This window comes from Neophocaena asiaeorientalis, unplaced genomic scaffold, assembly GCF_003031525.2.
Source record: "Neophocaena asiaeorientalis asiaeorientalis breed wild unplaced genomic scaffold, Neophocaena_asiaeorientalis_V1.1 scaffold217, whole genome shotgun sequence".
In the NCBI taxonomy this organism is placed as follows: Eukaryota; Metazoa; Chordata; class Mammalia; order Artiodactyla; family Phocoenidae; genus Neophocaena; species Neophocaena asiaeorientalis.
In genome coordinates this window covers 1,349,524-1,362,280 of record NW_020172293.1, presented here as the reverse complement: position 1 = coordinate 1,362,280, position 12,757 = coordinate 1,349,524, and the positions used below count along the sequence as shown (strand labels likewise).

Sequence of the window (12,757 nt, the reverse complement as noted above, 5' to 3'; positions counted from 1 at the left end):
GTGAGTGGGTGAGGACAGGCACGGCCCCTTCCCAGAGGGAGCCAGCTTTAGGTCTCTGCTTCTGGTCCATTGGGCTGAATTCCTTTTTTTCATGAAGATCCACCTGAAACCAGAAGCTTAAGGACGAGGCAGTGAGCTAAACAGTGAGAGAGAATGAAGAAGAGAGAGCCATTCAGAAGGTGCCTGTTCAGAGGATCAGAACAAGAATTCAATTGATGTGCTATCGAGAGAAGTGGCCTGGACACAGAACCTTCCTGTCTTTGAGTCCCTTTCAATTGAGCAGCCCAAAAAGTGAGAGGCTGTTACTGTACCTTTCACACCAGCTGTGACTCCAAGTGCTGACGGCCAGCCGTGGAGCCCCCTCGACCAGTGATTACCTGAAAGCTCACTAACTCACCTACCCTGGGCCTTGGAAAGATAAACACCCATGTGCTTTTGGACTAAAGACTAAAGACTTTTGAGAGCAAAGCTTAGAACATTGTCATGGGACATAGCGTCCTCTCTAATTGCCGCAATTCTTGAAACTGTGTTGTAAGTAAATCTACTAAGTGGAATAGCCAAACAGGTAGTCTTTTTTAAAAACGAGGGACCGTCGGCCCTTCCCTGGCGGTCCAGTGATTAGGACTCCGAGCTTCCACTGCAGGGGGCACGAGTTCGATCCTTGGTCGGGGGGGTTTGAGCCGAATCCCCTCAGCCATCCGTTGATCTGAGAGAATCCATCTCAGTGACTCGTCGGCAACAGGCACACTTTCTTTGGTGGATAAGATTGTAAGGCCACGGGACACCCCTGGCCATAATGTGCGTGGACACACGTTTAGGAAAGAAATTTGCCTCACTTGAGATGTTACGTTTCTCCAAGCACTAGGACTCTCTCTGAAGTGGAGGAAATCTGTGGTCGATTCCTGTCGCCAAATCCAGAGGTGGACCAGTGGTCACAGGGATCCCAGAGTACCGTCCTCATAACAAAATGGCACAAGCACCCGGAGCCCTGCCTCGCATCCCCTTCAAAAGCCAACCCAGTTCTCAGAAAGCACCTTTCTTCCCTGAAAACAGTGTCAAGCTATTTAGGGATGCTGTGGCTGAGAGAGTGCCCGGAGCCCTGGCACTCCAGAGCATGTTTCTGGGTCCTGTCAGGGACCCTTCTTTAATCCCTCCTGACAGCAGGCTGCTGTGTATCTGGAAGAACCCATTGTTGTGGTCCACTCTCAAGACTTTCTGGCCAAGCTGAAGGTTCCAGCACAGATTCTGCCGAATTACCAATTATTACTCTTACTCCCACCCCTGAAACTCAGTTCCCAGACCTCTGTCATAGGCAAGCCACATCGCAAGGCACGGCGCGGGCACAAAGTCAAGTACGACACGAAGCCTATCTTCAAAGGCTTTAGAATCTAGTAGGGAGACTGCAGTCAACCATGGATTACAATTCAAGGCAGAGGAATAAAAGGCTCAAGAGACCGATCATTCCTCCTAACCAGGGTTATTAGAGGAGAGGAAGCCTTCCCCCGGGGGTGGGCAGTGGAGCTTCATCAGGCAGAAGTGGAAGAAGGGCATGAAGGTGAAAGAGCAGGGGCACGGAGGTTTGAGCGGATCCTTGGTGATAGTTCAGACAGGTCTGGTTGGAGACTGAGATGGATTCATGGCAGTGACCAGGGAGCTAGCGGAGGGCCCAAAAGAAGTCCTGCCCGGTGAGTCTCAGCGCGGGGCCCGGCCGCAGAGCCAAGTCCAGATCACCGTAAATCCCCGAGCTGAGCGTCACTGCTGTGTGAGCCATTATTACGCATGGAGAGCGTTCTGTTTCTCAGGTTGGGGAGAAAACCTGGAAAGGCCCTGCCATAGCAGCCATAGTGCAGATCCGAGGAGAGGAGTGGCATTACCTGCGCTTTGGAAGGGCTTCTCTGGATTCAGGAGGAGAAGGAGGCCAGGACTGGCTAGACCCTGCTGGGCATCACAGAGGTCCAGGTGCAGGAGGTAGCGGAGGGGAGAGATGCTGAGGGTGGGAACCGGAGCAGCCGCAGCAGCTGCGAGGGAAAGGAGGACATGAACCCAGGAGAGCTGCGTTATCATCAGAGACCGGCTCTTCAGTGTAATTTGAAGGACCGCTGCTTCTGCTTCCTTCACTTGCTTCTGGCATATCTTGTGTGTGTGTATAGAAAAGTCGCACTCCAGTTACACTAAGAACACCAGGTGTTACAAATGCTGAAGCATGATTTGCATCTAATGCTTTTTTTTTTTTTTTTTTGCCTTGCTGTACTTTCTAATATTTTAGGAAGTTCCAGAGAGTTTCCTCTTTGACAGATTTTACAGTTTTGTATATCATGTTGAAAAGCGTGAGGGACATTTATTTTGGATACGTCTTTGATTGAGGTAGCTTTAGCTTGTTGCATATATCAAACTGCCTGGGGAACTTTTTCAATATGCATATACCAGTCACATCCCAAGGAAACACTGCAGACTCTCCAGGGTTTTGAGTGAATACCTGTGGCATTAGGTCATGGTTAGAGCAAGGACCCTGTATAGACAGGCAATGGCTTGAATCCCACTTGCTGGTTGTGTACCCTTGGGCAAGGTGTCTCTCCATCTTTAAAACTGGTACAATAACAGTATGTACCTCACAGGGTTACTGTTGTATGGATTAGATAAATTAGTCCATCTGAATCAATTAGAGCAGTGCCTGTCAATAGTAAATACATAGTACATGTAGTTAGTGTGTGAATACTGAAAATTTTCCAAATGATTCTCATACACACACACACAAAATCTAGCACCAAAGTACTACAGAATAAAGTGCTTTATACAGAATTTAAAAAAAAAATGCAAGGGGTGATATCGGTAGAGGGAAAAAAAGAGAATGAAACCAAAACACTAAGGTTTGGGAGCTGGACGCTGGGAAGGTAACGGGTGCGAGGAATCGAGGTCCAGGATAGAGGAGAGAGAGAAGATCTGAAGGATGAGAAGGGAGCAAGTTAACGAGTTCACTTGGGATCTTCTGAGTTTGAGGTGCCAACGAGGGCCCTGCGATATGTCTCAAAATGGCCCTAGGGGGCTCAGCTCTCTCCAACTTATGGAAAATCACAGAGGACTGCATCCCACGGCAAAACATTTAGAAATGAACCCGAGGCTGTTTCTCCCAAATTGCTAACATTTCTCCAGTAAACGAATGCCCTGTCTTTGAATCACTCTGTGCGTCTTTTTGCACCTTTATGAGGCAGCCCCTCTGAGAGAATTCAGCGACCGGTCGGTGTGAGTCTTGGCAGCTTCTAGTCTAGAAAGACAAATGGGCCGCTGCAGAGAAATAAACACCCTCAGTCAGAGCCGTGGAGAACAGCTATCTTCTTCTCCATCAGGTGCCATTACTGAGAAAGCTGCGTTTCATCAGGATCAGGCATCTAGCTGTAGAATATTATAGAATGTACAGAATGACAGTGTATGTGTGCCCAGTGTTGCAAAGCTCGTGAATGATAGAGTTGAAATCAGTAGCAAGAGCCAACCTTATTTGATGTTTACTGTGCGTTGGACACAGTTATAAGCCCTTAACCCAAACAATTTACCATTATTCTCCTTTTAGACACAAGGAAATCAAGGCACAGAGAGGTTAAGTAACCTGCTTAAGGTCGCACAGTTAGGAAGTGATAGAAGCTGAATACAAACTCGAGCTCCCCTCCCTTAACCACTATTTTCCTACAGCTCAGAGCCCAGGTTTCTTGACTCCAGGGTCATTCTAAACAGCAAAGAGAAGTTTCCCTAGAAGGAGCTTTTCAATATCAGTTTTTTGTTTGTTTTTTTAAAATTATTATTCCTGAAGTCTTTTAGTCCACCATGCAGGGGTGTAGCCATCTGGCCATGAACTGCCTTCGCTTCTTTCCCTGATTCCAACACATCTGACAGCCAGTGTCAAAGCTAAAGAAAGACCAGACAATGAGCTGGACTATTCATCTATTCAGATAAGATCCCCAGGCCAGTAAGTGTTCTCTGACTGGCCAGCAATGACCGCCATTCATCAACTGGATGAATGGGATCTTTCCCAGCATCTCATTTCTTCCCAAGGTTCTCACACCTTGAGTGCCGGAAACAGGGTGAGCCCCAGTCTGTTGCTCAGCCAGGAGAGGGCCAGCAACGTGCAGCACCCTGGAGACAGCTGCCATGGATGGTCCTACTACTTTCCTTCCTCCCGTGAGTCTGTTTATGCCAAGGTCGCGTTCCCGAGGCTCTTCCTCAAGGATTCTCTGTCTCTCAGAAGACATGCGCAGAGACTCCTGTGAAGAGAGTAGCTGCTTTCCCGGGAGCTGGGGGAGGAAGGGGTTGGAAGAGCACAGCGGGGAGTTGAAGAAGGCTGCAGAGACCATACTTGTTCGAGCTTAAAGAATAAGTGGGATTTAACCAAGTGAAGCAACGGGAGATGACATTCTAGGAAGAGGAAATAGCCCTAGGAGACCCAGGAGCATGAGAATAGAATTTTCTGAGAACAAAACATACTCTGGTGTGATGGAAAGTGGTACGGCAAACTGACAGGACTCAAGACTGGCCCCGTGGCCTGGGGTCACCTGTGTGGACACGTGAGCCATACCCCGCAGTTTGGAATTTAGGCCGGAGGCAAAAGGAAAGAGGAGAGGGCCGTAAACAGAGCTAGAAAATAACTATGGTACCGGGTGGAGGATGAAATGGAAACCAAGCATCAGTTAAGGCAATATATCCAGATTAAAATAATAATAATAATTATTATTATTAAAGGACTCTGTACCAGGACTGTGGTTTAGGCTTTTCAAGTAGCATAAACCCCTGAGCTGAGAATCGCTATTACTGATGGGAGAGCATTCTATTTATCAAGTATGTTGGGACAAAATAGATTGAAAGCTGCTGTAGGAGCCACAGCTCATCTCCCCCGTGGTCCAGAAGGATATCTCTGGATGAGACAAGAGATGGAAGCAGGGGATGAGCTAGAAGCTGTTACGAAAGGACACATTTGAGACATTTGGTAATTGACTGAATGGGAAGAAGGAGGAACTAGGTTGGGAAAAGAACAAAGTTCAGCTGTGTCATGAGCCATTGCTCTGAGCTCCAGGGCAGGGCTGTTGTGTCAGAAGCAGGGACACTGGAGGCACATGAAGGCCCCTGCCTGGTGCCCTGCTCCGTGGTGACCACAGGAGGGACCCTGGACTGGATGATCCCAGTCACTCAGAGAGGTTCTCAGACCACCATGGAGGCTGAATGGACATACTAGCCCTCACCTACTGTCTCTGCAGACAAAGAAAAAGTTGTATATTGAAGAGTCCACTTCTCGTTTTGTAAATTAATGTCATGCTGGAGTCTGAGCAACAGTACGAAGAACCTCGAGCTCTGTTGCCCATCACAGGGTCCTCTGTGCCCGTTACGGGTGCCACCCTCTTAACGTGATTTCTTTCCTTTAGGGCCAACTCTGTGACATGGAATCCACATAAGATGATGGGCGTCCCTTTGCAGTGCTCTGCTCTCCTGGTTAGAGAAGAGGTATGTCTTTCCTGACTCGTGGCCCAGTCCATAGGTGGGGTTGTATAGAGTAAATGTGTGTAGTGACAAAATCAGCATGATTTTACAGGCTGGAACAGTGAGCCGCATCCACAAAAAGGGGAGATTGTTAATTAGGGTAATTGTAAGGACCTGCTTTTCTGTCCAAATATAGGATGGTTGTATTTTGACAAGACGAGACGAGACAGGCGTGTTCCATGAATCGCTAAATTGTTGTAGCAAATTGTTGTGAAATAGGTGTAGGACGTTAGGTTGTACTCTGCAGGGTCAACAGAGAAATACCATTCAAAAAATGGTAATGGGATAGAAGAGGTGGAGCTTCAGGATGAGGCAGGTGGCAGTTCCCCACTGTCCTTTGGTTAAACCACACCTGGAGTGGTTTGCTTAGGTTAGTGTCAAATCGTATAGGGAACCCCATCAAGCTAGAGCTCGAACAGTGAGGAACCTTAGTCCACATGGAAGAGAGGTGGTTGAAGGAACTAAAGATGTTTCGTCTAAAAAAATTTAATGTAAAGGGCCGAGAGGAAGGCAGCCTTTGCAGCATAAATGACTCAAGTGGGAGATTCGTTTTTGCTTGACGCTTCGGGGGGCTGGGTTCGTAACACTGGATGGTACAGCTTTGATGGTAAAATCCGAATTACCATGATTTGAGGTCTGACTTGGGATCGGTAAAAGGAATGCTTTTCTGAAAATTAAGCTGCCCAACCGGTAATGAATTACTTATGTAGGAATAAATTCATCATCGGGGAGGTGACTGAATGGACATTGGGCAAACACTTATTAGTAAGAGGACAGAGAGATAGAAGGGGAAGGAATAGGAACTTCCCTGGAGGTCCAGTGGTTAAGACTCGGTGCTTCCACTGCAGGGTGCACGGGTTTGATCCCTGTTTGGGGAACTAAGATCCCGCATGCCTTGTGGTGTAGCCAAAAAAAAAAAGGGGGGGGAGGGGAAGGAATGTTATAAGACGGTATTAAGTACTCTGTGTTAAGAGAGTTCTTGGTTTTCAAAAAGCGTGGGATATATTAGCTTAAAGAGTTAAAAACAAGTTTCATTACTTCAGGGCACATCAGAGGCTTCAGTCGCTGATATATATTATAAATATCTAAAACGAAGGTATTTATGATAGTTTCCAAAGTTTACTCGACCAGGAGAATTTCTTTGATGGCAACTGTTTTACAACCAGCAGCTATTCACGTATTTTAAATAGTTTAGGATATAATGGCTCAGAATCAGGACACTGTCTCACCTTTATGTGACTTTTACTTATCCTTTTGTACAATGAGGCTGGTGCTGTCCCACCTTCTAGAGGTCATGTGCTTTGCGTTGCTTTTCCTATCCCAGTAGAAGCTGGTCTGGTCTGTCCGTGATTCCGCACTCCCTGAGTGGTTTCCCTTAGGATTGATGGCACCTAAGCACGAGCTTGCATGGCTGGGGGAAAATGGTGCTAAGTTTCTGTGACCGTGAAACAAAATAGATGCACCAATTGCTCAGTCTCATTGGTCTTCGAGTCCAATTCAATGTCATTCTACTGCTCTATTACAATTACATTGTATTGAATTTCTACTAGTCTCAAGAAAAAATTACTTAATGAATTCCACTGAATAAAAAGGCCAGACTACAAGACTAAGTCCAGTTCTGTTGTCTACCATCTGGACACTCGGTCTGGTCTTTCAGGACCTAGATCAAATTTTAGTTGCCTTCTGTTTCAGTTTGGAGAACTTTTAAAAAGGGCTCTCACTTCTAACTTCAACGAAGTGATCACAGTTTAGTCTTTTCTTCTCTTGTCGTGAGTCACGAAAGAAAAAAGTAAATGCCAAAGTTTCTGTAAAATCACAGTCACACTGTGGATAACCAAAGCGTCAAAGGCTTCCTGTGGTTCGAGACAAATTGCAGTGTGGTGAGGACACTAATGATGCTGTTTTAGTCAGAGAACATGATTCATTCACTGGTCTTCGGAATAGTTCAATCACTTTGCCACCCATTTTCCATAGTAAGCTCGTGGTGCGAGGGCAAATTCATGGTAATTGACAACGAAACTTTCTACTGTAACTACCATTAGCAAATGAGTATGAAAACAGTGCTCGGGCTTCCCTGGTGGCGCAGTGGTTGAGGGTCCGCCTGCCAATGCGGGGGACACGGGTTCGTGCCCCGGTCCGGGAAGATCCCACATGCCGTGGAGCGGCTGGGCCCGTGAGCCATGGCCGCTGAGCCTGCGCGTCCGGAGCCTGTGCTCCGCCACGGGAGAGGCCACAACAGTGAGAGGCCCACGTACCGCAAAAAAAACCAAAACACAGTGCTCAAGCTTTAACTACTCTTGAGAGAAGAGTGTGACTTCTGAAAGATTCCCTGTTGAAGACCCCGGAGTAGCAATGTCTTTATTGTTTTAGATTTTAGCTTATAAAAACGATAGCAATGAATTGTCTTAAAAACTATGATATCCATAAAGAACTCAAACCCTTATAGCTAAATGATAAAGTACTTGAACTAAATATGAACGAAACAGTAGAAGAATCACACCAATAATATTTTACAAAACCAAAGCGTTTCCAAAATAGTTTGCTTACAACAAAACCAGAACATTATACTCTGATTGATTTTTTAAAAAAATAAATGCCTTCTCACTGAAATTCACCTGACCTGGATTTACATCCCAACTGTTCCATTTCTAGGTGTAATTTACAGAGCAGCTTACATAAAGTTTTTGAGATTCAGTCTCATCTGTAAGATGGGAATTATTAATAACCAGCCACAATAAAGGGTATTGTAAAGCTTAAGTAAAGTAATCAACAAATTTTTAAAAAGATAAATGCCTTCTCTTAAAAAGGCGAGTAAAAGTACATATATGCCCTGTTGTTAACCCCTGGTGACAGCTGACCCTTAGCCATTTATCCTATAGACTTGACCTATCACAACAGCCCATCCTGTCGAGATGTTGGCCTCATGTTTTTTTCTCATTTGATTCTTTCTCCAGGATATTCAGTGCCTCTTTCTTTTATTTTTTTTTTCCTTAATAATTTCCATCACAATGTAAATCTAATAGAATACCTAATAAAGTCAGTAGAGTCTCCTAAGTTTTCTCTTCTCTTCTAGGGATTGATGCAGAGCTGCAACCAGATGCAGGCCTCCTACCTCTTTCAGCAAGATAAACACTATGACCTGTCCTACGACACTGGAGATAAGGCCTTACAGTGCGGACGTCACGTTGATGTTTTTAAACTCTGGCTAATGTGGAGAGCAAAGGTGAGCACGCTGGGATCGGCTGAATGTCGACTAAAAACAGACACTATATCTGGTGACCCTTATTATGACATGTTAAAAATTGATTTGCAAATTGAAAATTATTTACCCAAGATTAGGTTTCTTGAATCCTAGATCTAGTTATCTACACGGACAAGAATATAAGAAAACCCATTGAGCGTTTTCTTTCTTTTAAACCTAATTGCTTCTAATGCTCACTCATCTAGAACACCAATACATGTTGCTTTATACGGCAGAACCTCTGGATCCCTAAGAAGTGCTTCATTGTTGTTCTTGTCCCAACTCTTGTTTTTTACCCAGTGATTGATCCTTTGGGCAGGTTAAATGCAGTCTTTTTGTTTGGAGAATAAAAAGGAAAAAGAAAAAACCCAGCACGATAGTTTATTTTTGACATTTCACAGGGTAACCTCTAGTTATAAAGCTTTTTTCAAAAAATCTGGAACTACCTAGTGACCTCTTTTGGTTCAGTTTCTCTGTTTACCTCAGAATTTAACGGCAGATGATCACCCCTCTTTCAGAAATGGAACTCTGTAACTAATGGTGTGCGCCACTGGCTGGACCTAATTATAGCTTTCAAAGAGCATACGTGTGCAGTTAATGTAAGCAGGCTGGAAGGGTCAAAGATTCTGTTTTTCATTTTGGCCAGATTCCTAACTTACGTGTCACAAATCAGTGACCTTCCACCTGGTTTCATTAATCTCCCACGGGAGGCAACGGCCTGAGCCAGCGGGGACACTGGAAAAACCCAACTGCTAGAAAAATCCAACTGCTAACATAGTACGTGAGAGAAACCTGACAAAGGGAGAGATGAGAGGGAAGCTGGCCTGCCCCGAGGTCCTGTGTGTTTGGGAAATGGTCCACAAATTTGGCTCTCAGCTTTCTAAGTAGCCTACACAAAGAGGTAACAGGTTCAGCACCATAGGAACAAGCAAATAACTTGGTCTGCTGCATGAGAGCACCGAATGGGTCCTTCCTCAGGTCTGTGTAAAGAGGTACGGCCCACGTCCACAGCACCCAGTCCATACGCCGGTGTTTATAAAAGTGTTCAAAGCAAACTGAATCGACTCAAACAGTTCAGAGGGGCGGCTGGCTAACAAGAAAAAGAGGGGGCTTGGGAGTGAAACAATGCAGTCAGCAACTATCTTATGGAATCTTCTTTAAACCCATCCTGGAAAAGGGCAGTTTAACTAAAAAGACTGTCTTAAAGACTATGATATGGACACATGCCTTTTGCTCAATGCACAAATAACTCTTAGATGGTTTCCGGGGATGGCTAGACTACATGGTCTTCAAACAAGCCTCCATGATGGTATTTGCCCCGGTTGAGTTTTCTCTAAGTATTGCTAAGGATCAGACAGCTACCTGGAGTGAGGCCCAAGGTGAGTTACTGCCCCATAAAGGTGGGTGATGAGTGAGGTCAAATCCCTTGAGCTGGGCAGGGGACCCCTTCCCTTTCCTCTTTTGAAAGTTGAGAGCCTGACAAGGATAGGTATCTGGTCCCCACCGCCCAAGACAAGACTCACGCGGTAGGCAATAACACTTTCATCTGGCAAAAATAAATCAATCGAGAACGTAGATTATTGGTGTACTCTCAGGCTGTTTTTTTTTTTGTTTTTTTTTTTTGCGGTATGCGGGCCTCTCACTGTTGCGGCCTCTCCCGTTGCGGAGCACAGGCTCCGGACGCGCAGGCTCAGCGGCCATGGCTCACGGTCCCAGCCACTCCGTGGCATGTGGGATCTTCCCGGACAGGGGCACGAACCCGTGTCCCCTGCATCGGCAGGCGGACTCCCAACCACTGCGCCACCAGGGAAGCCCTCTCAGGCTGTTTTAAATTGAGCAGGTTTTTCATTTCATTGATTTGTGGGAATTGTAAAATGACAAAGGTAGACATCAGCTAGTATGTTGAAGCAAGCTTGGTCTCTAAACATTGTCCAGTATCAATCTTTTTGTCTCTTGTTCCCCTGGTGTTTTTATTAAAATGATGATCATTAGCTATATTTATACAAAAACGCTTCTGACACTGTCCATCGGTTCCTGCTGCTGCTTTTCCATCGGAAACCTCCCTGCCAGTGTGGTGCAGCCCGCTGGTTCTCAGAGAAATCACTCGGAGGACGTCAGGTGTGAATTAAACAGCAGGACCAAATGAAGCTTGAAATAAAGGCAAAGGATCCAGTTTCTAAAGGGCTGAAATACAGGCACCAGAAGAGGGGGTAACAAGAGAGAGAGAGAAAGAGAAAAATCACAGTGGCTATGTAACTTACGGGCACATTTTTTTTTCTTGCATTGAAAAAGTTTAATATTATACATTATCATCATCCAGAATTTAAAATATTGTAAAGTAATTATTTCATGTACATCATGTTTGTGTAAAGGAATAATTCATTTTCTAACATTCATATATAAGGTGTGAACAAAAATGAAGACACACTGATAACTTGGTAATTAATGAAAGTCAACACATTATTTATTCTTAAAATGCAGAAGTAGATGACAGTGAAGAATTACAAGTGAGAATTTGAGTTACTTAGAAGACATGGACACATATTTTTTTTAATTCCTTACGCAAACCCTTAAGTGTCTAGACGGCTAAATGGGAAAAACGTCCATTGTCTTTCAACTTAAAGCTGCCTTTTTAAAAAATGAAGTGATAATAATTATTAAAGTAATAAGCTTAGCCCTACAGTCCACATCAAGGGTGAGGATAATTACAATCCAACACCCCTAACCCTGTAGTAATGCCAGACAGGGCAGGAGAAGTACCCACTCCTAAGGAGAGCCGTGAGAGAATGGCCACATGTCATTCTATTTTGCATCTGCCAAAGCAGTACAGTAAGTCCTCTACATACGAACCTTCAAGTTGCAAACTTTCAAAGATGCGAACGTACATTCACATGTCCAATCACGTAAGTTAGTTCACGTGTCTGGTGTACCTTGTCACGTGCGTGCATCCTCTACAAGTGGTTGTGCTTTTGTGTACTTTACGGTACTATTTTCTGTGTTTGTTTCTTATGTATTATTTGTTAAAAGTATTATAAACCTTTTACAGTACAGTACTATATAGCCGATTGAGTTAGTTGGGTACCTAGGCTAACCTGGTTGGACTTATGGACAGATTGGACTTATGAATGCACTCTCGGAACAGAAGGCGTTCGTTTCTAGGGGACTTGCTGTAATGAGGAGGAATGCGGCATTAATCAGCAAACCCTCTGTTATCAGATACACCTGGAGAATACAGTGTTCCAGTGAATCCACATTTTCTCCTTAGTAAGATAAACCACATGAAAAGTATTGACCTAAGTATAAATTACAGTTCTTTCACCGGTTGATAGAAAATGGAGCTAAATGCACTGAAGACAGCCATCATGTTAAGTCCAAGACAATTTGACTGGAGCAGATTAATGCAAAAAAGAAAATATTGAGCCTCCTGATGTGGGATGCTAGGAGGTGTTCTGGATGGTGGTACGATTTGTAAGCCTTGCACTGGCAAAGACACTGTGTCTGCCCTCACGATTTGTAAGCCTTGCACTGGCAAAGACACTGTGTCTGCCCTCACGATTTGTAAGCCTTGCACTGGCAAAGACACTGTGTCTGCCCTCACGATTTGTAAGCCTTGCACTGGCAAAGACACTGTGTCTGCCCTCAACTCTGTTCTTATTGGGTAGACCGTTTATTTTGTCTGAATTTTATTAGAGAATCCTAGGACTTTAACCTCAGTGGCTAAAACTCACGGGTAGACATAAAAAAAAACCCAAAAAATCTTAAAAGGAGTCCCCTTTTTAAGGCCTGCAGTGATGGCTTAATATGTAACTATTGAGTTTTTACCGTAAATCTTCGTGTTTGTATATGATTATGCAAATTGTCAGATTTCCTTATAGTTTTCTATGATTGGCCTCTGTAATTAAAATGTAGATAACAGAGGGGTTGGCAAATGGCTGAGGGAAAAAAAATAACAGGAGAAAACTATTAAGGGGAATGCCTGGCACTCTTTGCTGAGTG

At 44.7% G+C, this 12,757-nt stretch overlaps 1 protein-coding gene across 1 annotated transcript in view; it reads left to right on the top strand.

Annotated features, from left to right (window-relative positions):
- Positions 1 to 12,757, top strand: part of GAD2 (glutamate decarboxylase 2) — a 64,878-nt gene that overhangs the window by 43,117 nt on the left and 9,004 nt on the right. The window contains exons 12-13 of the mRNA XM_024765706.1: positions 5,406 to 5,484; positions 8,594 to 8,743. Of these exons, the coding sequence (XP_024621474.1) occupies positions 5,406 to 5,484; positions 8,594 to 8,743 (229 nt within the window). The remainder of the gene's footprint in view (positions 1 to 5,405; positions 5,485 to 8,593; positions 8,744 to 12,757) is intronic.